We start from the raw sequence: 23575 nt of genomic DNA on the forward strand, positions 1-23575 counted from the left end.
CATATAAAGGTCCAGATATTAGGTGGTGGATGCTCACTTTTTGCTACTGGTCTGTCTTCCCTGGGCAGCACAGCTGTAGTTGCCGAGCTGAATGCCAAACCTCAGCGAAACAGCTGTGTCACAATCATCTACGCTCAAGACTGCGACCTTCTCATCAGACGGACCCTGAACGTCACCACTTACACTGCGCTTTGGCTAGATACAAGCACAAATGAGTTCCTCATAAGTACACAAACACAAAGCACAAGACTACATTCTGAATACATGAAAACAACTGTTAGCAAATTAGGATGCAAACTGCTTCTTTAGAGGACTTGATCACCTTGTTGTAGTAATGGATGTGAACGGTGTGCCAGTTGCCATCACTTACTCCGCCAGGCAGGTATGGACTCACCTGAGTAGACAACTCACCTGTGCAAAGGTCACACAGAGATCAGAAGTTGATATTACAGAGACAAAATTTACACCACAACAAAAACTGTATTATCCCATACATTGTAGAGATTTATTTCAACTTTATGAACAGACAAATTCACTCTTTTTTTTTTTTTTTTTTTACCTGTGGAGTATTTAAGAACCATTTGTCCGTTCAGTATCTCCAAAGCAAGGAAGTCATGCTTCTCATTAAACCGACCGTTGTAGAAGAGCAAACCATTACTTTCCAAAGTGGCAAACCTACAAAACACATTTAGCTCTCATCAAAGATCTGGAATGTCTCAGAACAGGCCCATTTAGAGTTAGAGCGTAATGCGATGTCCGCAAACCGAGAACAAGAGTACACTTAGCATCAAATGATCTCTAAAGTAATTCCACTCGATTCCAGTCATCCTAAGAAGGGTTCAGCAAACAGTATCCATAAAAACTTCAAAAAGTCAAAAAGTATGCACACTCATAATAATATTGATAGGTTCTTATAAGTGTACTCCACATTTCTGTAAGTTATTACTCATGTAAATCTTTCATTAAATTATGAACTTTCCACATTTTAGCAGCAAAGCATTCTCTTAAGGTGCATACAAGATGAAAGCCGGAATAACAATCTTTCTTTTTGCAACATAAATTTATAGCTGGCATGCCTCTGGATGTCCTCTCTGGAGACTGACTTTAAAACATCTTTTAGTTTGGTCCTGACAAAACATTTACAAAAGGCCCGAGCTGTGAGAGAGATGGACCTTGTTTACGCTCCACTGAGCAAAGACTTTTAGATGTAAAATAGTTTTTTATAGGACATGGTCAATCTGTAATCTGCACACTGTAGCACAATGGTTATCTTTTGGTGCAGAGAGGCAAGACTTTAACCGAGAGAAAGAGAAGGATTTAATATTCTAGCGTGTCTAGGGAGATGAGAGAATGTTGTGCCCTTTCTGGATATGTTGATATTTGACCATGTTAATAAATAAAATAGCTCCGTTTTAGTCGCCCTAGAGATTACAACAAACAACCATTATATTACCTCTGTGCCACCGCAACCAAACCCTGACCAATCGCATCAAACACATGACCAGAAAACAGCACTCACAAGGGGAAGTGGAAAAAAAACATAACAGGATGAGAGAGAAAGAGAAAGAGAGTGCTAAGGAGTTTCTCATGAGAGATCATGAAAGGAAGAGGAGAGAATATAAGAAACAGATCACAGAGGAGAACATTATGATATTTACACATTATAAAATATTTCAAAGTGTGAGTAAGAGTGGTTAATATTTCACATTATTACCATTTTAAAATCATTTCTACTACCTGAGAGAAAGAGAGAAAAAAACCTCTTAAAATCCTAAATCTAATCCTAAATGGTCGTCTCTGTCATAATTTTAGCCTTGACATGATCTAAGAATAAGATCAGATGACAGGTGTGTACTCACGAGAGAGAGATGGAGAGGTGGAACCGTTGACGGAGCCCCCTGAACATCATGAATGATTTTGGCGGGAAGGATCTGGTGGTGACAGAGCAATATGGTTTCTCATAACCTCCTGCTGGACACTCACACCTGAATCCCCCTCCGGAGAGCTCACGACATGTACCACCGTTGTGACAAACCCCTGCCACACACCGGCCACCACGCCGGTCGAATTCACACCGCTCGCCTGAGACAGGCAGAGAAAACAGGACATTTAAAATACATAAAACACACATACACATGACAAAACAAATGCACATGCACATGTTGATATACACTTCAATTCAATCGTACTCCATTAAAGGTAAAAATTGTACCGCACTGCATGAGGTGCTGATATTTTTAAAGATAATAATTGTTAACAATTTCTTATTTTGATTCAATTTTAAATGATTTATAAAGTTCAGCCGTTAAAGTCGGCATGAAACTGAAATCTATGGAATCCTCTGATCTTGGACTTCTTTGCTTAAACCCCTTTCTCACAATGCAAGCTCACAGTCAGATATTATTTTTATTCAGACCTCAATCAAACTATTTTACAGGTTGAGAAATAGCAGTTACCAAATGACAACAAAACCAGCAACAATAATTTACATAAAACTAGCAAACATTCTAAAATGCAAACCTAATAATTATTAATGCCCTAGTGCATGTTGGGAATAGAGAGTGAATGGGACCAAACCACACAGTTTTTTTCTAAGTTCTATTTTTACTTGATCCAAGAATCATTTCACACAGCTTTGTGTAGAATATGAAGAGCTGAACATTAATGACTAATTTAATCAGTAACATTTGGATAAAAATTTTACCATTGGGGGTCTAGATTATGCACACGCATACTTTGTTAGCGATGGGTAGAAGCTCTGTAAAAACCTGTAGACGGGAATGTCCCAGTGGACCAATAACAGACACACACACACACACACACACACACACACACACATGAAGCAGCTTTGTTGGGGTTTTGAAACATTTTATGATGCTGAGCCAAATGTGAGCCAGATTCTGGTTCTGTGATGTTCCAGCATTGTGTTGGTGAGCCTCTGGCAACGGTTAAATAAAGCACATTAATGTGCATGCATGTACAAACCTCTGGCACAGACACACATGTAGACATCTCCATCTCCTTTTAGTGGGAGTGTGAAAATACTGCCTTTAAAAGCACTTCAAACTTTGACCCACCACCATAGAAATACATATACTGTATACACACATAACCAAATGCCTTAGGATACACATGTGAACAGACACACACCACAGGCAAACAAACCATTAATGTTTACACAATAGTAACTGCTCACGGCAAACCAGCCACAGATACACACACACACACACACACACACTCACACACACACGCACACACACACACATACACACACACACACACACACACACGCACACACACACACGCACACACACACACACACCAACACACCAGCCTTTATCCTACTGGATACTTAGACTGAGAATTATTTCCATATTCAATGAGAGGTATTAGCATATTCATCATAGCTCACAAGCATATCGCCTGCAAAGGGAAAAGGATTTTCTTCTTGACAGCACCAGACTGAATATTCAAAAGCCATATATAGTAAGTTGCTGTGCCTGGAACAAAAAAAATATATATATACAGTACAGACCAAAAGTTTGGAAACATTACTATTTTTAATATTTTTGAAAGAAGTTTCTTCTGCTCATCAAGCCTGCATTTATTTGATCAAAAATATAGAAAAAATGTAATATTGTGATATATTATTACAAATTTAAACAATTGTTTTTAAATTTATTATACTTTAAATTATCATTTATTTCTGTGATGCAAAGCTGAATTTTTAGGATCATTATCACATGATCCTTTAGAAATTATTCTAATTTGATTCATTATCAAAGTTGGAAACAGTTCTGCTGCTTAATATTTTTTCAGAACATGTGATACTTTTTTAGGATACTTTGATGAATAAAAAGTAAAAAAAAAAAAAAAAAGAAGCTGTGTTTTTAAAATATAAATATTTTGTAATAACAATATACACTAGTGGTAAGTAATTTGGGGTCAGTAATTTTTTTTCTTTCTTTTTTTTAAATAAAATCAATACTGTTATTCAGCAAGGATGTGTTAAATTGATAAAAAGTGATAGTAAAGAAAATATATTATTAGAATATATATTCGAATTTTTATTGTTATTTTAAATAAATGATCATGTGATAGACTGGATGTTACATGTGACACTGAAGGCTGGAGTAATGATGCTGAAAATTCAGCTTTGCATCACAGGAATAAATTATTGTTTTTAAAGTATATTCAAATAGAAAACTATTATTTTAAGTTGTAATAATATTTCACAATATTAATGTTTTTTCTGTATTTTTGATCAAATATTGCAGGCTTGATGAGCAGAAGAAACTTCTTTCAAAAACATAAAAAATAGTAATGTTTCCAAACTTTTGGTCTGTACTGTATATATATATATATATATATAAGCAGGTCACAGGCCACTGAATACCAAGTGAACTGATTTTTTTCTAACTAAAATCATAAATTAAACGACTTTCTTCATAAGGAATAACTAATTCCTTTGATAAATTGATTTGCTAAAAATTTGTAAGGAGGTATCAAACTATTTGACTATCTTGAACAAAAGACAGATATTACTGCATTCTAATTAAAGTTAATTTACAAAAATAAATCTACAATCTAATGGGTTAAGTTAAATTCAGTGCAGTTGAATCGAGTTAAATTTGACTAAACCCATTAGACTGTAGATCTACTAAAGATTTATTTGACTAAAATCTGATTACATTTAGTCAACTAAAACTAAACTAAAACAATTCAGATTACTTAAATGTGATAAACTAAATGGCATTTAAGTCTAAATCTAAATTAAATCAAAATTAGCTGTCAAAATGTACATTGCTAACAACCATCCAACATTCCACAGCAACTGAATATTCTCGTGTTTACACTTATCTATAGATCTATACAAAATTTGTGTGGGGGGGGGTCTGAATGTATGTATATTCTGCATAATGACATGGTTTCTTGTCAGTAGTGGTGCTGACTGTATAATGGTGTTCCAATTTGCAAGATGTATCATTTGAATTTAATAAAATTGCTTTAAGGAGGTTTTATTGTTATTTAACATGTCTCATAATCCGTTTGTATGCCCCTGGCCCTTTTTAAACCATATGAACTGTCTGACATGAACACAAGCAATTCTGAGAAAACATTTCCCACCGGTGCTCTTACTGACACACATTTAGAGACCTACAGCAATTTCTTTAAACTCCTCAACCAGAACTGCCAGAAACACACAAACACACACAAACAACACGAACACAAGCACAGCATGCTGAAACTCAAAAATACAAACAGCCCCTCTGTGTTCAATGAGCTATAAAAGTCCAAAAACAAACTAAGAAAAACAGAACTGTCTTCACATATCCACAACAAAGACAAGTGATGGCACACAGAGATGTTCACCTACATAAGCATTCAAGCTCAGTTATCTCTACATGGACAAAAGATGAGCTTTTAGGTACGTGCATGCTCTCAAATACACACACTTACACACTTAAACAAATCTCCATTGATTCTCAGTTGACTCACTTAAAATCCAGCAGGGAAAGGCTTTAAAAAGCTCTCTGCAAATATCTCTCCATCTTTAGTCTCTCTATCTTCGGTCTCTAGATACTTTTGTACTTTTATATTTGTGTCAGGTGCTCGCTCTTTCTCTTTTCCAGCTGTTCACTTCCTGACTTACTGTTAAGAGCACTTTTCCCTCTTTCTTCCACTCTTTTCCGTTTCACTCTCCTCTCCGGTACCTATCCACTCCATCCCCTCAGAATATTTGGTAATCTATTCTCTCCCCTTCGTTCAAATGATGTTTAATTCATCAAAGCTATTCTTCTCCTCTTGGGCTAAACCACCCTCTCTACCCAACCCCCACCACACACATGGTACGGCCCTCGGGGGATCCTGCATCTGCCCCTGCTTTCTTCCTTCCGTTGGATTTTTTCTCTCTCTTTCACTTGCTCTCATACTGCAGTGTTTGTATTACTGAGAGTTGCTCATTTAACTTCAGACTGACTTCACTGCTGAGAGTTTAGTTCTGTTTTACTCACATGGCCACACATAATTACACACTGAAAAACAATCCGGTTAGCAGTTGCATTGCACCACCAGTAGCCATCATCTACTTTCAGCATCAGATGGTGCACCCACAGATCGCTCACAGCTCCTTCATTGGCCATCTGATGCATATTGCACAGAAAACTGGCATCGTTTGATTGGCAGGATGCTGCATAATTTTCAAGTGCTTTTTTGGAAGAACTAGAACTGGATTTGGAGACACAGAAGACGCTTATGGCCAGAGCTAGGTTAAAATATTGATTTTCCCATTACTTGTGATATTCCTTTGAACTATCTCAAAACGGAGTCTAAAAATCCCAAAACTGATTGTTCAGAGCAAGACTATTTATTTTTTTAGCGAGTCTATTTTACCCATATTTGCAGTCCAAATGCATGGAGGACTAAGAGCGATAATTTAGATATTACGAAACAAGAAATTAATTATTTAAACATGAAAGAAATGAAATACTTTAAAATGTAGATAAATATTAAATTAATAAAGCATTTTTAAATTGAAAAAAATGGACACATTTACAGCCATTTGGTTTTCTTTGTTGTTTGTTTTTCTTTGTCGTTTGGTCAAATGCTTTTCTTTATCTATTTGCCAATCAAGTAAAAAAAAAAACATTTGGCAGTTCAATCATGGGGGCAACAAACCAAATTTTGACTCTGGCTTAAGAACAACCCATGTGCCACTCAATTTTACACATTGTTATAAAAAAAAAATTCATAAGAAACACAATTTTAAGTTAATATCCACAGTTGGTATCCACAGAGCAGTTTTTGTTTATAGCTTTTTATGTTTGACAGTTTGACAAAAATTATTACATAAATTCACATTTTTGTAATGTACCCAGCAAAAGGGATGCTTAAATAATATATAGCATTAGCTGAGAGATTTTAAAAAATGAGAAAAAGAGAGACATTCAAAAAGGAATCAGAAATGAATCCAATCAAATCAAATTTTGAATGGAATGGACAGTTTGTGAATTAGAATCTAACTGAATTGGGAATCTGTATCTATAGCCAGTTTAAATCCTAGCATCAAATCTTCAAAAGGTATTCTGTGCTTTTCTATCTAACCACTCATAACAATCATCAAATGCCAAGGGTTTTTGGGTTTGTTCGTTTCTGTGTGTTGGGCACTATGAACATGACAGTTTTTATTCTCATCATTCTACTGTACATCCAACAGCCGACTTTAGTACACATTGAAATGTTGTTGTTTGTTTTGGCAGTGTGAACCAGCCATAAGTGGGCGATTCTTGGCCAGAATAAAATGCAAAGTGCACCAGACGTTCTTTTTCAAGTCCTTGCAAGACTTCCCATCATCTAGAAGACACAATACAATAACACGTCTATTCCTAAAATACACAATCACACTCTCACCTGTGTAATCCTCTCGGCAGATGCAGGTGTAGCCTCCCTCTCTGCGAGCGCACACTCCTCCATTCATGCAGGGGTTTGAGTAACACAGGTTAATTTCAATCTCACAGTAATCTCCCGTAAATCCGGCAGGGCAGCGGCAGCGCAGCCCTGTGATGGGATGGATGGGCCGGAACAGTGTGGATGGGGAGGCGATAAAGGGAGCGGAGCTGTTGAAGCGGAGAACGCTGATGCACTTCATGTAGTTCTGACATGGCTCACGTAAACACACATTATCATCAAATGGGAGAACCTGCCAGAATACAAAATACAGCGTCAGAGAAGTGTGAGTGTGTCTGTATGTTTGTGTGCTCTCATCATAAAAAGCACGGAGGACCAGAGACTGCTTTTATTCAATAGATACATTGAACATTTCAGTCAAGCTGTGTTTTTCTGATTATAAATGCACTTATAAAATTACATGTTTTAATAATTTCTAATTTATTATTTCCTTCAATAAACATTTTAAATGTAAATTGAATAAATAGCATTAAATACATCTTTTTATTTCTCCATTTGAGAAGGATATTCATTTTTATTCAAGTTCGAGTTTATTAGGGTTATTTGGGGTTAGCAAGTTTTTTTTTTTACATTTATAAGAACATTTATAATGTTACAAAAGATTGATTTTCAGCTTTCTATTAACCAAATAATCCTGCAAGAAAACATATTATGGTTTCCACAAAAAATATTATGCTGCACAACTGTTTTCAACATTGATAATAATGAGAAATGTTACTTGAGTAGCAAATCAGCATGTTAGACTGATTTCTGAAGGATCATGTGATATAAAAAGACTGGAAAAATGACTGCTGGAAATTCAGCTTTGACAGCTGAAGACAGCTATTTTGAACTCCAATAGTTTTTGCACAATATTACTGTTTTACTGTATTTTTGACCAAATAAATGCAGCTTTGGCCAGCATAAGAGTCTCCTTTCAAAAACATCTTAAAAAAATAAAATCTCACTGACCCAAAACTTTGAACGCTAGCATAAGTTTATTGATTTATTCATTTCAATTATTACTTTTTAAATATTTAGATAATGATTGATTGATTTTTTTTTCATTTTAATGGTTCTCGTCATGCTTAAAAACACTTAAACGACATTTTAGAATGTATGAATGCCATTATTTTATCTAACTAAACATCAAAACAAACAATCGATATTTGACATTTCCATTAGATTTGATATATTCTTACTGTAACTAATGATATCACAAGGCAACTGAGTGTGTGTATACGTGTTTTACCTCCATATGTGCAAGGGCATTGAGTCTAGGTCTGCTGAGGTACAGCTGCTCCTCCAGAGCCTCCGATGGGAAAAACTGCCCTCCCGGCAATGCAGCGGAGAAACTGACGTTGAGCACCTTTCCTGCATCTGCATCCGGCTGCACGTTGAACACAAACACATCATCAGGAGAGACTGAAAGCACGGCTGACACCCCTTCCAGGAAGTGAGTGAGCAGCGGGGACAGGAAGTGCTCCTGGGACATGTTCTGGAGTCGCACAGTGATGCTGCTGCTGAGCATCTCCTCCGTAATGATGAGAACCCGCAACACACACTGAGCGCTGACGCTGTGAATGCCATCTGAGAAACAGACAGAGACAAAGGAAAATGAAGTGAGTTTGAGAACAAACTTGAAAAATAAACTTGAAAACTACAGGTCTTGCCCTGTATCACCGTACATCAAATTATTTTAAGAACATGTCTGACAACTCAGTCACAACATAACTTCAACTTCTGCCATATAGCCTACTGTATGTTTTAATCTGCTGCAATCTGAAATACTTAAATAGTATCTGTGCGAGCTGTACTCCTCCAGAGGTCCATCTGAACATGTGAAGTGAGTCAGGTTGGTGTCAGTGCAGCCTGTGATATCATCTACAGCTCACTGACTGTGAAATTAGCAACATGCTGCAGAGTGATTCAAGCGTGTGTACATCAAATGCACACATACTTCATGCGCATACACACACAAAACAGTACATACAACTTAGGAAAGTTTAGAGCTGAAAACAGAGCATGCTGGAAAAACAGAGGGATAAAGAAACATATATTATGTAAGTGAACCTAATGAAAACATGCCCATGTTACATTTCACCACAAAATCAAAAGAAGACATTAGTTTTTGTATACTACAGAAAATTAAGTTGTTTTAGAACTTTTTTTTAAACATTGTTATTTTCATGATGTTACGAACAAACAAACTACCTACTGATCAGACCTTTTGCTTTGCGAGCATTATTTCTAAATGGTGATCCTTAAAATGCTTATTAATGTAAAGATACATTCACATTTAATGTTGCACAATGAAATTTCACAGGCAAAATCTGTAGTATTTTCGATAGGAATCCATGTGATTGAAAGAATGTGCAAAAGACGAAAATGGACATAACTTTGGGACACCATGAGGGTAAGTAAATGATGACACACACACACACACACACACACACACACACACATATATATATATATATATATATATATACAGTACAGACCAAAAGTTTGCAAACATTACTATTTTCAATGTTTTTGAAAGAAGTTTCTTCTGCTCATCAAGCCTGCATTTATTTGATCAAAAATACAGAAAAAACAGTAATATTGTGAAATATTATTACAACTTAAAATAATAGTTTTCTATTTGAATATACTTTAAAAAAAAATGTATTCCTGTGATGCAAAGCTGAATTTTCAACATCATTACTCCAGCCTTCAGTGTCACATGTAACATCCAGTCTATCACATGATCATTTAGAAATCATTCTAATATTCTGATTTATTATGAGTGTCGGAAACAGTTCTGCTGTCTAATATATTTGATGAATAAAAGGTTAAAAAGAACTGCATTTATTCAAAAAAAAAAATCTAATAATATATATTCTAATAATATATTTTCTTTACTATCACTTTTTATCAATTTAACACATCCTTGCTGAATAAAAGTATTGATTTTATTTAAAAACAAAAAAGAAAGAAAAAAAAATTACTGACCCCAAATTACTGACCAGTAGTGTATATTGTTATTACAAAATATTTATATTTTAAAAACATTGCTTCTTTTTTTTTTTTTTTACTTTTTATTCATCAAAGTATCCTAAAAAAGTATCACATGTTCTGAAAAAATATTAAGCAGCAGAACTGTTTCCAACTTTGATAATGAATCAAATTAGAATAATTTCTAAAGGATCATGTGATAATGATCCTAAAAATTCAGATTGCATCACAGAAATAAATGATAATTTAAAGTATAATAAATTTAAAAACAATTGTTTAAATTTGTAATAATATATCACAATATTACATTTTTTCCTGTATTTTTGATCAAATAAATGCAGGCTTGATGAGCAGAAGAAACTTCTTTCAAAAACATTAAAAATAGTAAAAAATTTCCAAACTTTTGGTCTGTACTGTATATATATATATATATATATATATATATATATATATATATATATATATATATATATATATATATATATACATTTTTTTTTTGGACTTAAATACTTACTTAATTACTGTAATATATTTTTACATTTAAATAAGCATACATTTAAGCCAGACACTATTATGATGCATAAGTTATATTGAAATAAAATGTAATTGGCAAGGAATCTGAATAGTTCTAAAACTGGCCTTGCCTTTCCTTTGAGAGGATAAAATATTTACTTCAAGGGGGAAAATTATGACCCAGACAAGTTCTTGACTAGCCTCCTGACATCCAGCTGTACACATTCATATTTGTTTGGGTTTAAATATTACAGCCACTGGCTGTGAAATTGAACCAGTTTCCACTTTTTGGGCTGTGAGTCCAAAAATACACACCATTGCACTATTATCATTAAAGTGTTTCTGTTGGAATATCTTTAATACTCCAGTACCACCAACACCAATCCAAGCAATTCTGAATCATGTTATTCAGTCTATCCTGTTTGTACAACATTGATGACATTTTCACAGTTGCCTTTCCATTTTCTAAATGATTTTTTCCTGCATGTATTAAAAAGGTTTTGGCTAAATTGCATGAAAACAGTCTTGGCAGCAAGTCACTCTGAAGTCGATTTAAATTGAGTGAAAGAAAATTACACAGAGAAGAGGAAATGATTCAGCAGAGGGTGAGCCGGAGAGAGAGATGGGGTGAGCGGTGAGGCTGCTGGAGGTTGGTAAGGAGGAGTCAGGAATGGGAAAAAATAAAAGAAGATAAAATGAATGGGGGAGGGGAGAGAGAGACGTTAGATCATAATGTCATCCCCTTATAAGTCATACCTTTCATGCTGATAAACATTTCTTATAAAATATACCATCCATCCCCCACTTCTGTCTCTCTTACTCACACACACACACACACAGAGACATTATTTAGACTCAACTACACCTGCCATTTTATTACATTCACTGTAAAAATTCAGGCGAGAATGATTCAGGTTTTCCCTGGTGGTGCATTGGTGTTTGTCCATTTTATAACTTATAACAATATATTACATGCTGCATTCTTTATATATTTAAACTATACCAAAATCTCCTTTTCACCTTAAAGTGTTCTGATAATCACCATAATAATAAAGGAGGCAAAATAGAAAACCATATGATTTTCATCTTAAGTAGCCTGTCCATAAAAACAAAGACACTGCTCAAATATTGTCTAAATACATGGAAAATAATGTATAGATGATGCACAGAGTCATACATACAAAGACAAAACACCATCAGGGTAACAGCCACAACACTAAAATAATGTGTTAATTACATAACATCCAATTTAACACAAACTTAAATGTACATTATTGTACAGTTTTTATTGTAAATTATATGGTAATTGATAATTTTACTTGCAAAAAAACACACAGTATATATATAACAGTAAAATTACACATAATGTCATGATAAACAATTTTTACAGCTTACTTTTAACTAATAAACAGGTATTTGCCAAATAATATATATATATATAATATAGCTTTTTTTTCAATAACATTTAATTTTTTCAATAAATTTCATAATTTTTATTCATTGAAAATCTTGACATTTCATGAATGAATAATTTTTTTTATAAATCAGATCTATTCAATTTATCAGTTGGTCCAGGTCACAAAACCGGTCTAAATCATTCACTCACAAATTGGTGTGAAGCAATTCTCAAGTTAATTTCACTGACTAAATAATGATGGTTGCAACAGTTTACAGCTCACTGGAGGATAAATAGTTAGCGATTAAACAAGTAAATTCCGTAATCCTGCAAACACTGTTTGCATGTACTGTTTGTAAATTACAGTTTAGCTCAAAATATTTAAACAGTTTTCCACAGTACTGAAGTGTTTGACTCAAGTTGTGCTGTTATAACATGGAGAAATAAAGTCAAGCACAACGTGTGAGTGTCTACAAGAGGACGACAGCCGCGGCTTGAAGTTTTTAATGTCACTGGATGTCTCAGTGTCTAAGGAGATTATATCCTTCTTTGATGAAATGCCACCCTGTGCGAGAGAGAGAGTGTAATGGAAAGAGCGAAAGGGGTTAGAGGAGGAAGGGTGGAGGCAGGGAAGCAACAGCGTTTACATAGATGCCAGAAAGATGAAGGCAATATCAAGCAGACAAGAGATCCGGGAAAGTGTGTTTGTGGGAAAGACTAGGACGAGGAAAGGACAGATAGAAAGGGGGGGGGGGGGGGGGGCGGTTTGGAGGTACAGGAGAAGTGGGGGAAGGGTGCGACGAGGCAGCTGGTTTGATTACAGGATTATCAGGCAGTGGCTCCCTATTGACCTCCCAAAACAGTCCCTGCTTCTCTCTAACACACAAAGCCATTAAACTAGAAAACATATGTTGCAAAACACAATGGAAGCAAATCAGCAATATCTTGCATATGATTTGCTGTCATATTCCAATAATCACTGAGGCCTAACACATAATAGCAATTACAGCAAAATGACAAGTTATGATCTTAATTACTGTAAACAGCCACAAATAGTGGTTACTCAACATCTAAATAAAACTAAACAAAACATTGATTTAAATGATTAATGTAGCTTACAGCAGAAAATATTATTAGGCATACTGATTAAATCAACACATTCGGGCTCCCACAGAGGATAAGTCAAATCACCAGTGTGTGTGTGTGTGTGTGTGTGTGTGTGTGTGTGAGTGTGTGTTTCTTTGCTGTATGTTTAATATTTGTGTCTATGATGTCTGACATTAGCAATCAGTGGAAGGAGTGGAATATGAAAAATTAGAATGACAGTAAAGATATTTATAAAGTCACAAAAGATTTCTGTTAGGAGCACAGATGTTTTCTACATAAATCATATCATTCATTCTTGAACACTAAATCAGCATATTCAAATTATTTGTGAAGGATGTGACTGGAGTAACGGCTGCTAAAAATTCAAATGTGCATAATAGGAATACATTTGGAGTTTAAACTTTAAAATAGAAAACAATTATTTTTAACTCAGATCGTATTTCACAATAGTATTGCATGGTTTTATATTTTATTTCAAAATATCCTTTAAATTTATTTGATAAACCAAGATTTCGAGACTTGTTTTAGAGAACATATTATGAATTGTAAAACTTATTTTATAATGCCAATGACAAATATTTTATGCTTGTTTTGGGAATAAATATATCAAAATGTATTAAATATATGTTTAAAACAAGCAATAAATAAATAAATGAAAACAAAATTTCCTAAAATATTATTTTCTTTTACATTTATATGTTAAGTACTTATCTTGTTTATAAAGATGTTTCATTATTTTATTGGAAAACAAGATCAAAATACTACTTATGAAGATTTTTAAGTGCAAGCACAAATACAAGACTCATTGCATATACATATACACAGTCTTTCATTTAAAAGCATATTAAGAGCTGTATGGTATGTTTCAAAGAGGGCAATTTTCCATTTCTTTCATCTGGAATAATTTTCCTTTTAACCATTCAAACCAAGACCCGAACTCAGCGAGTTTTTCTTCTTTCTATTCCTCCTGTTCAATCACTCGCCTGTCATTCGCCACCCTCCATTTCTCTTTTCCACTTGAGTGTTTTGTTATTTTCGCTTTCTCACTCTGTTTTCTTCTTTTTCTTCCTCTACACATTTCCTAAGCCCATTCTTTCTTCATTGTATCTCTTTCTATTCCTCTCTCAGACCCTTTTAATCTTTTATAATCTAGCTCACTTACCCACTCTAAAGTGAACTTTATTTAAGGCTTGTTTTGCAGAGGGAGGTTGTTAGGAAAAAACTGAGTGTTTGAAGCAGTTCTTGCTGGGGTGGCAGGAAAACATACAAATAGCTTCTACCAGCTCACAAAAACCTGAAATAAACAAATAGATCTCAGAGGTCCCTACAGTATAGGTTTTTCTGCTTTCTCTACCTGGCACAACAAACCTGATACACGCTCATGCTCACAAATTCCACAACAGCAGCTCGCACATTTAATACGCTTGTAAACATTGAAATTACAAATCTAGCATGACCAAAACAGACTCTAGGTCTCAAGGGCCTCTGTTTGTTTGTTTTTGCATATAAAAAGAGAGTGAAATACTTAGACATACAGTACAGACCAAAGGTTTGGACCCACCTTCTCATTCAAAGAGTTTTCTTTATTTTCATGACTATGAAAATTGTAGATTCACACTGAAGGCATCAAAACGATGAATTAACACATGTAAAATTATATATGGAATTATATACATAACAAAAAAAGCGTGAAACAACTGAAAATATGTCATATTCTAGGTTCTTCAAAGTAGCCACCTTTTGCTTTGATTACTGCTTTGCACACTCTTGGCATTCTCTTGATGAGCTTCAAGAGGTAGTCACCTGAAATGGTCTTCCAACAGTCTTGAAGGAGTTCCCCGAGAGATGCTTAGCACTTGTTGGCCCTTTTGCCTTCTGTCTGCGGTCCAGCTCACCCCTAAACCATCTCGATTGGGTTCAGGTCCGGTGACTGTGGAGGCCAGGTCATCTGGCGCAGCACCCCATCACTCTCCTTCTTGGTCAAATAGCCCTTGATGCCTTCAGTGTGACTCTACAATTTTCATAGTCATGAAAATAAAGAAAACTCTTTGAATGAGAAGGTGTGTCCAAACTTTTGGTCTGTACTGTATTTGTCCTTCATAGCTGAAATTAGTCACCTGGAAATAAATTTCTACCGCCATCAGCCAAGAAGCACTAAACTACAGACAGTTACACACACACACGCACAAAAACACACGTGTATAAACACACAAACTTAATATATGCTCAAACAAATCCAGATGTAGGCATAAACATAGTAGATGCTTGCATGAACAACACAAACTCTTGGGCACTGGTTTAACACCTGATTACTGTGCTCCGTTTGTTTCCAAAGCCAGGCTCCCCTTAAGGACGTCCTATTACACTCAAAGTAGAACAGAGAGAGAGAGAGAAAGAGAGAGAGAGAGAGGGAGAGAGAGAGAATGCAAGAGAAAGCATGCAAGATGAGAGGGCTGTCTGTAATCCTCTATTAAACTACATTTACCAGTATGTATACACAATTTCATTCTGGTATACATGAATTATTTCTAAGTCCAATACGATTTTAACTACACCTAAAATGTGCATTGTGTACAACACATCATAGAGGGAATAGCAAAACAAACTAATCACATAACTATAAGCATATCTGCCTTGTTTGGAGAATAACAAGATAAAAGCGACACTGAGTTCCAAACTATGTCATTTCATCTTACAGTCAATGGGCTGTGCTCATTAGAAAACTGTAACTGCTGTTTCTTTGGGTGAAGCGAAATACAAAGGAATTATTTATTTATTAATTCCTTCAACTTAACCTTCAATTTCCCTCGGGACATCAAAACTTAATGATTAAATTGTACAGTGTTGATGAAAGCAGCTCAGCTTATTTAGAAATATATTTAGACAATTTAACCCAACAGAAAAAATTTTTGTAAAAGGAAAATAGCGAGAGAAAAAGATAGACAGAAAAGCAAGAAGGCAAAATGAATGAGAAATAAAGATAAAAGGGGGGATGGAAACGGAAGTGTGCTTTCCTCAGAGGAGAGAGAGAGAATTTTACCAGAGGGCAACTGAGCTGTCTAACTGCAGTCTCACAAACTCCCCAACCTATATTCCTTACACACACATACACACACAAACTGCCAATTAAGGTAAAAACACAGAACAAAATCAGCAGTATTGTTCAAGTCGAGCAGGATTTTTTTTTCTAAGTGATAAACACAAAGAAGTCACAAAACCCCAAACATCATGTTAAATTGACCCTTTTAATCATCTTTTCTGTAAATAACAAATCACCATTTATAATCTTTCAAAAGCCACAATTATCTACACTTTCAAGCAATGCAATGAACAACATCAAGCAATGCGGCCAAGCACTGCTCTCCTCACCACTTACGCTCTCTCAAGTTACCACCAAGACTCCTGTTACAGTACCTGCTAATGCCAGTAGAAATCATTCCACCATAAAGTAATTTACATTGATCGTTAAATGTCTGCTACAGAGAAAAATGCAAGTCAAGAGTCTTTCTCTGAAGATATTTTCTATTCTTTCTATTTATCCTCTAAAATGCACTCTCTGTACTGACACATTGCCTTCAGCAATATTTCATAATAGAGCACGGCAGAAAAGAGTTAGCAAAACCAATTTGGCCTGATTTGATTTCAACCTTATGACCTTAACAGCACTTACCTCATTTACCCATTTCGTCCTCCCTCTCTCCCTTCCCCTAACCCTCCCCCTCTTGGTCTTACCAGTCACGGTGACAAGCATCGGGGCCAACAGTGGTCGGTTGTTGTCCAGTTTCCGGCTGAGGCGGATTTCCCCGCTCGTGTGGTTCAACAGCAGCAGGTGGAGCTCATTCCCGCGGTCTATGGTGTAGTAGAGATGATCCGAAACATCTGGGTCATGGGCTGGAACTCGTCCAATAACCCCACTTGGGAAGGTGTTGGAACGATTGGATACAAAGTTGTTAAAGATGATTTGAAAGTCTTGCATTTGGGGCCCATTATCATTCTGGTCAACCAGTCGCATGCGCACCGTGGCACGACTGACAAGTGGAGCCGATGTGGCCTGGACAACAATTACATACTCATTCCGTGTTTCGTAGTCAAGGTCAATTAAAGAAGTGAGTTCTCCTGAAAAAATGTCCATTTGGAAGATTTCTGGAATATTTCCTTCCACAATCTGATACATTATCTGAGCATTTGGGCCCTCATCTGGATCAGTCGCTGTAATTTGAGCTACGACGGACCCAACAGCACTGTTCTCCTTCACTAGAACCTCAAAATCATCAGCAGGAAACACTGGAGCATTGTCATTGACATCCATGACACTGACTTGAATGTGTACAGGTGTACGCTGAGGTGGAACACCGCGATCCACAGCAAATGCAGTCAGCTCGTAGAAGGGAACACTTTCACGATCAAGTCTCCTGACGGTCCGGACTATTCCCGAGGTTGGTTCTATGGTGAAATCACCATCACCGTCTTCTCCATTCTGGAACGTATACTGAACACGGCCATTGGCATGAGCATCACGGTCAGTAGCGGAGATTTGTAGCACACTAGTGAAAGGTGGAGCATCCTCACTAACTCCACCCTGATACCTGGGGCTTAGGAACTGAGGTGCGTTGTCATTTACATCATTAACATTGACCTCCACATAAGTGGTGTCAGATTTCTGAGGTATTCCATTGTCACGAGCAGTGATGGCAAGCGTGTAAGTCATTTGGTCTTCGTAGTCTAGTTCTGCTTGAAGTGTGATCGCTCCGCTTGCAGGATCGATGCGAAACTGTGGAATATTGTCTTCCAGGTAGTAAGTGATGCGAGCGTTTTCTCCAACATCATCATCTGTTGCACTTATGACCACCACTGTGCTACCAGGAGGCCGGTCCTCATTCACATTTACTGAATAATGAGCACTCTGGAACACAGGACGGTGTGTGTTGGCATCTGTGATGTTGATGTGCACCTGACAGGTATCGTGGAGAGTTCTGTCAGAGGCAGTGACTGTTAACACATAACGACGCTCCTGTTTGTAGTCCAAAGGCAGTGCTAGAGAGACAAGTCCTGCTCCACCAGCTGTGCTAATGGCAAAGCGATTACGTGTGTTTCCACCTGTGATCTGATATGTGACAGCACTATTTACATCACGGTCAACAGCGGTTACGCTGACCACACTTGTTCCAACAGCTGCATCTTCATTTAGTCTGGCGTAATACTCTTTTTGTAGAAACTCTGGTCGGTTATCATTAACATCCATAACTGTGATTGTAACACTAGCTGTGGCAGAAAGAGGTGGGGCACCATAATCTCGAGCTTCAACACCAAAGAAGTAATGCTCTACTGATTCACGGTCAAGTTCTGAGCTCACTGTGACCCAACCAGTGGCAGCATTGATAACAAATGGTGTATCGGTGCCGGTTCCTGTTAAACGGTATTCCAGGCGTGCATTGTCCCCATTATCGGTATCAATAGCTTGTATGTGAAGAATGGAGTGACCGATAGGAGCGCTCTCCAGCACTGTAGCCTGGAAAGGTGTGGATACAAAGATTGGTGGATTATCATTGACATCAGTGACCTGCACACTCACAATTCCAGTGTTGTTGGAGAGAGGTGGACGGCCGTTGTCCTGAGCCCTCAACCGTAGCGTGTACTCCCGTTCTGTCTCATAGTCCAGTGGCGCTACCACCTGGATTTCTCCAGTAACACTGTCAATCGCAAACTGTCCTCGGCTGTTCCCACTGATTATGTTGTAGTGCACAGCAGCATTCCCATCTTTATCCTGGTCCGAAGCACTGACTCTGAGGATTTCAGAATATGGTCGAACATCCTCTCTAACTGCAACCACATACCGCTTTTGACTGAACTGTGGAACATTGTCATTCTCATCCAACACAGTGATATGGACGCTAACGGTAACCGACCGTGGGCCCGGCTCTCTTCCCTGGTCGCTTGCTTCCACCAACAATGTATAACGTTCATTGGCTTCTCTGTCAACAGTACCTCGTGTTGTGATCAAGCCTGATCGAGGTTCGATCTCAAATGCAGCGCGTGCAACGGCCGCACTTTCTCCAATAAATCTGTAGCGTATGTTAGCATTTGCTGGTGAGTCGAGATCTGTTGCTCGCAGCTGCAGGATAGGATATCCCTCTTCCACATTCTCTCGAATGGTCTCACGGTATTCTGTTTGCTCAAACACAGGAGAGTGATCGTTACGATCAGCCACAGTGATGGTCACCATAGTTGTTCCAGAAAGGCGTGGTGAGCCATGGTCTGTGGCTGTAACTCGGAAGTAGTGCAGATCCATGTGTTCTCGATCCAGAATGTGTGTGGTGGTGAGAAGGCCAGTAATTGGGTCAATTTGGAAGTAATCCATGGACCTGCTGTTCATTAAAGGGGCCACGCTGTAAATGAGTCTGCCTGCCTCGCCAGCATCAGGGTCCTCAGCTGTCATAGTTATGACTGAGGTACCAGGAGGCTGGTTCTCAGCAACCTGAACCTGGTAGTTATACTGGGGGAAATGGGGGTGCCTATTAGCAGCTCTACGGGACCGCCCAACAGGAGGGACACCTGTCTGCTCTTTGCTGTAATCTTTCTCTTCTCCTCTCTGAACTTCATTGCTCTCTCTTGCTTTTTGTTTCTCAGCGTACAGAGCTTTTTGTGTGTTTTTCACCCCATCTAGACTCTGTTCAAGCTCATTCTGTTCGGTCCACATTCCCTCTTTGTTTTCAACACTTTTTCTGTCTGACTGAGAGTTGCCATTGCCTTGACCTTTTTCTTTTTCTCTCAGTAAATTTGTCTCTTCTAACACTACCTCTTCCTTTGTGTCTTCTGCAATCACCCACTCCATGCTTTCCTCCCTTTCTCCCTCTACAGGCTGTCTGTCACCCTCCCCCGTTCCCTCCCCTTTCACCCCGCCCTCTATCTGTCCCTCCCTCCTACCGCACTCAGTCGCGGCTTCCAGCTGCTCCTCTTGCTGACTGACACCCTCAGCTTGTAATGACACCCGTTTACCGGATTTTAATTGCGGCCGCGTGGCTCCCCCATCGGCGGTTAAGCTGTCGTAGTCGCCACACTCTGCACGCGTACTGGAGCAAGGATAACGTGCGCTTTCCCCTCTAACAAAGTCGCGCTCTTCATTGTCAGGAGCATTTTGAGTTTCATTTGCATTTTGATCATCAGGACTGCTGTTGTTGTGGTTATCATTACGATTCTTGGCGCAGTTGTTGTTATTGTTACTGTTCCAATTCCTCAGGAACAAACTTTCAGTAAAGTCTTTCGAGTGAGCGAGCTCACGCACGGAGACTGGCGCTGTCCACTGAGCAGGTGCTGAATTTACTCGCGTGTGAATGTGAGAGTCACGGAAACGTTTAGGAAAGTTAAGCTCGACTACGAGGTAGGCGTGTGATGCATTATGACCCCTGGGAGAGCCAGTAGCAGATGAGTCAGAGTTGTGTACATCGCTGATATACAACTGAGTAGCTCCGATTCCAGTTGATCCATTATAATGAGCCTTTCTGTCATCAAAGCGAGTCTCAGTCCTGACCCAGGCAGCCTGTGGCATTAAATCCAGAGCATCAGTCCGTTTGAGCACACTAGAAAACTTTTGTGAACTATTCCGATCACACTTTGCACGCACAAATTCTACTTCTGAGTTTTTATTTGAAGATGTGCTGTTTGTATTTTCTCTTGTCTTTCTTCCACAAACAGAGTAGCGCCTCAGAGAGATGTTGAACCGGTGCCAGTTACTGCTGTGCCAGTCTGGATGCCTTTCAGAACAACCTGTGATCCGGTGTGACTCGAGACAGCTGCTTGCTTCGCTTCCAAGCCCTAGAGAGGGCTGCCACGCACACGGTTCTAAGTACCCGCGGGTATTCCTAATGCCTGACCCGTTCCAGCCCTCTCTGGTGAGATCGATAACATTCAGGGCGCCTGAGAGGGGACGGTCCGCTGTTGCTTTGCACAATTTGTTGGCGTCCGAGACCACATTAAAATAAGAATAGGCTTTTAATAACGGCCGAGTTGGTGTCTTGGCGGCAAACTCCCGTTTTGGGTAACATGGGCAGAGGTTGGGCCTCAGTTGGCTATCCACGGCTCTATAGCAATCCAGCACGCTTTGTGCAATGACTCTGTCCGTGTCGAGGCGCGTCTGTGGCCACGAGTGCGTTCTAGTCCTTTGTATAGTCCTCTTTTTGCCATACTGAACCGGACAGGAAAGAACACGAGAAACAACGCCCTTCTCTCCACTGCCACCCTTACTCCAAACAGGCTGGTGATGACAGCGTCCGGTGTGTTCTGATATCCATGCACTAGAATTCCGGTAATCCGGACTCAAAAGGGTTCCAACTGCACAGGACCGTGAGCACAGCGATTCCCGTCCGCGCGACCGTTCAGGGTGGATCTTCCAATCGCCCCCAGCCAAATCCCCCGTTACCGTTCCGTCGGGTAGTCTGGTGATTTTAGCGTCTCCGGGGGCTGGGTGGGTGCACAGGGAGCGGCAGAACGGCCCCGCTGCACTCCCCGGGATAACAGTGAACAAAGAGCTGAGGAGAAGGAAAAACAACAGCGGCGAAAGCGAGCCCAAGTCCAGTAGCAGTGCAGCCATTAGTCTGGTGAAATCCTTTCTCCTCCTCTCTCCTTTCTCCCCTCTCTCTGAACCCAGGTGTCTCTCTTTCTCTCTCCAAACGCCGGCTAAGTGGCCAGCTCAACCCCCACCGCCCGACTCCTTCCACCGTGCTCCCCGGTCGCTCGGTGATCCCGGGAAGCTCGCATCTACTCTCGGTGTTTGGTAGAGCTACGGCTAGCAGCGGCACGAGCGCAGCATCTCTCATTCACATCCAACATGGCTCACAGCGAACCCGGTGCTACCCTCACTCCTCCCCCTCTCGCTTCTTTCTTTCTCTCCTCTCTCTCGCTCACTCTCTATCTCTCTCTCTGAGACGGGAATGGTTCGTACCAGTGTGCGCAAGGCTGTTTCCTCATGTCCACCGCTGAGGAGCTACTAGCCTACAACCTATAAATATCAAAGTGAAAACAATAGCATTAAATTTATTAAATGTGAAACATGGAAATGGAAAATAATTTATATTTAATAATCAATAAATCCATACATTTCATTCAAATAATGTTAATACATTCTTGCATTGCGTTGTATCTTACTAATATCTTCCATAAACACCTGTAACAGAAGGCCACGTTATCAAAGTTTATCATTATTGACTTTTACATGAACAGTGGCTAAGATAACTTGATAAAAACAGCTTCTGTGTAACACATATATTGAACTAATGTAATGCAATAAAAAATGAACAAAACATGAATACAACCACTCATATTTTTATTTACATTTTTAGTAAGCCTATTTTATAGCAAAATGTCATGTAATGTGCAGTTAAATATATTATAATCTCCTCCAGCACATGGTAAGGTAAATTTAAGCATTTCCATACCATTTATTTTATTCTGTTTTAGATATATGATTAACCACATGATAAAACATTTAATCAACAAACGTGAAGTACAGCATATTCTTTATTTTTGTTGTGCGAAAAAAAACCCAACATATTAACGTCAGTGAGGGTTTGGGGGAGGGTGGTGGTTTTGTGTGTAGCTGCAACAATCAGTCGGTGTCCACCTGTGACGTCATGTCTTATTCACTGAACGGTTTTCTGAGGTGTTTTTAATATTATTATTATTGTTATTATTCATTGCATTGAATTCATATCACCTTTTCTTTCTTCTGCCAGCTTTATTTCCCACTCAGTAGACATGGTCTAATTTTGAAATCACTGTTTGACACGGAGACATTTTTAACTATGATTTTTCTCCTGTTTTAAATCACCCTGCTTGAGGGTGAATTTCGGAGGCGCGTGTCACAGCCCCGCATGGCGGATGTGAAATCCACGCTTAGTCAGAAATAGACTTGCGCGTTACAAAATCCAATCTTTGTCTCGCAGTCTGCCTGCCACTGACACGGTTGGAACGAATCCACGGATGTTGAAAAATTCATACAGCTCAATTATACTGTGCGCTCTCGCTCTCTCTCTCTCTCTCTCTCTCGATAAGCTGCCCCTTGCGCCCCACTGTTCTCGTGCTCTAGTCAGCTGAGCAGAGCTGACTGTGGTAAAGGGCTTG

The 23575-nt window shown here is 38.5% G+C and overlaps 1 protein-coding gene across 2 annotated transcripts in view; it reads right to left on the reverse strand.

The window, feature by feature from the left end:
- celsr3 (cadherin, EGF LAG seven-pass G-type receptor 3) overlaps window positions 1–22297 on the reverse strand; it is a 42886-nt gene extending 20589 nt beyond the window's left edge. For both annotated transcript variants that reach the window (XM_059503596.1, XM_059503595.1), the window contains exons 1-7: window positions 17192–22297; window positions 8699–9036; window positions 7411–7699; window positions 1860–2082; window positions 560–675; window positions 323–411; window positions 38–195 (exon numbers count right to left, since the gene is read on the reverse strand). In XM_059503596.1, the coding sequence (XP_059359579.1) occupies window positions 38–195; window positions 323–411; window positions 560–675; window positions 1860–2082; window positions 7411–7699; window positions 8699–9036; window positions 17192–22046 (6068 nt within the window). In that variant the 5' untranslated portion in view covers window positions 22047–22297. The remainder of the gene's footprint in view (window positions 1–37; window positions 196–322; window positions 412–559; window positions 676–1859; window positions 2083–7410; window positions 7700–8698; window positions 9037–17191) is intronic.
- Window positions 22298–23575: the final 1278 nt, after the last annotated feature.

This window comes from Carassius carassius, chromosome 21 (assembly GCF_963082965.1).
Source record: "Carassius carassius chromosome 21, fCarCar2.1, whole genome shotgun sequence".
NCBI lineage: Eukaryota > Metazoa > Chordata > Actinopteri > Cypriniformes > Cyprinidae > Carassius > Carassius carassius.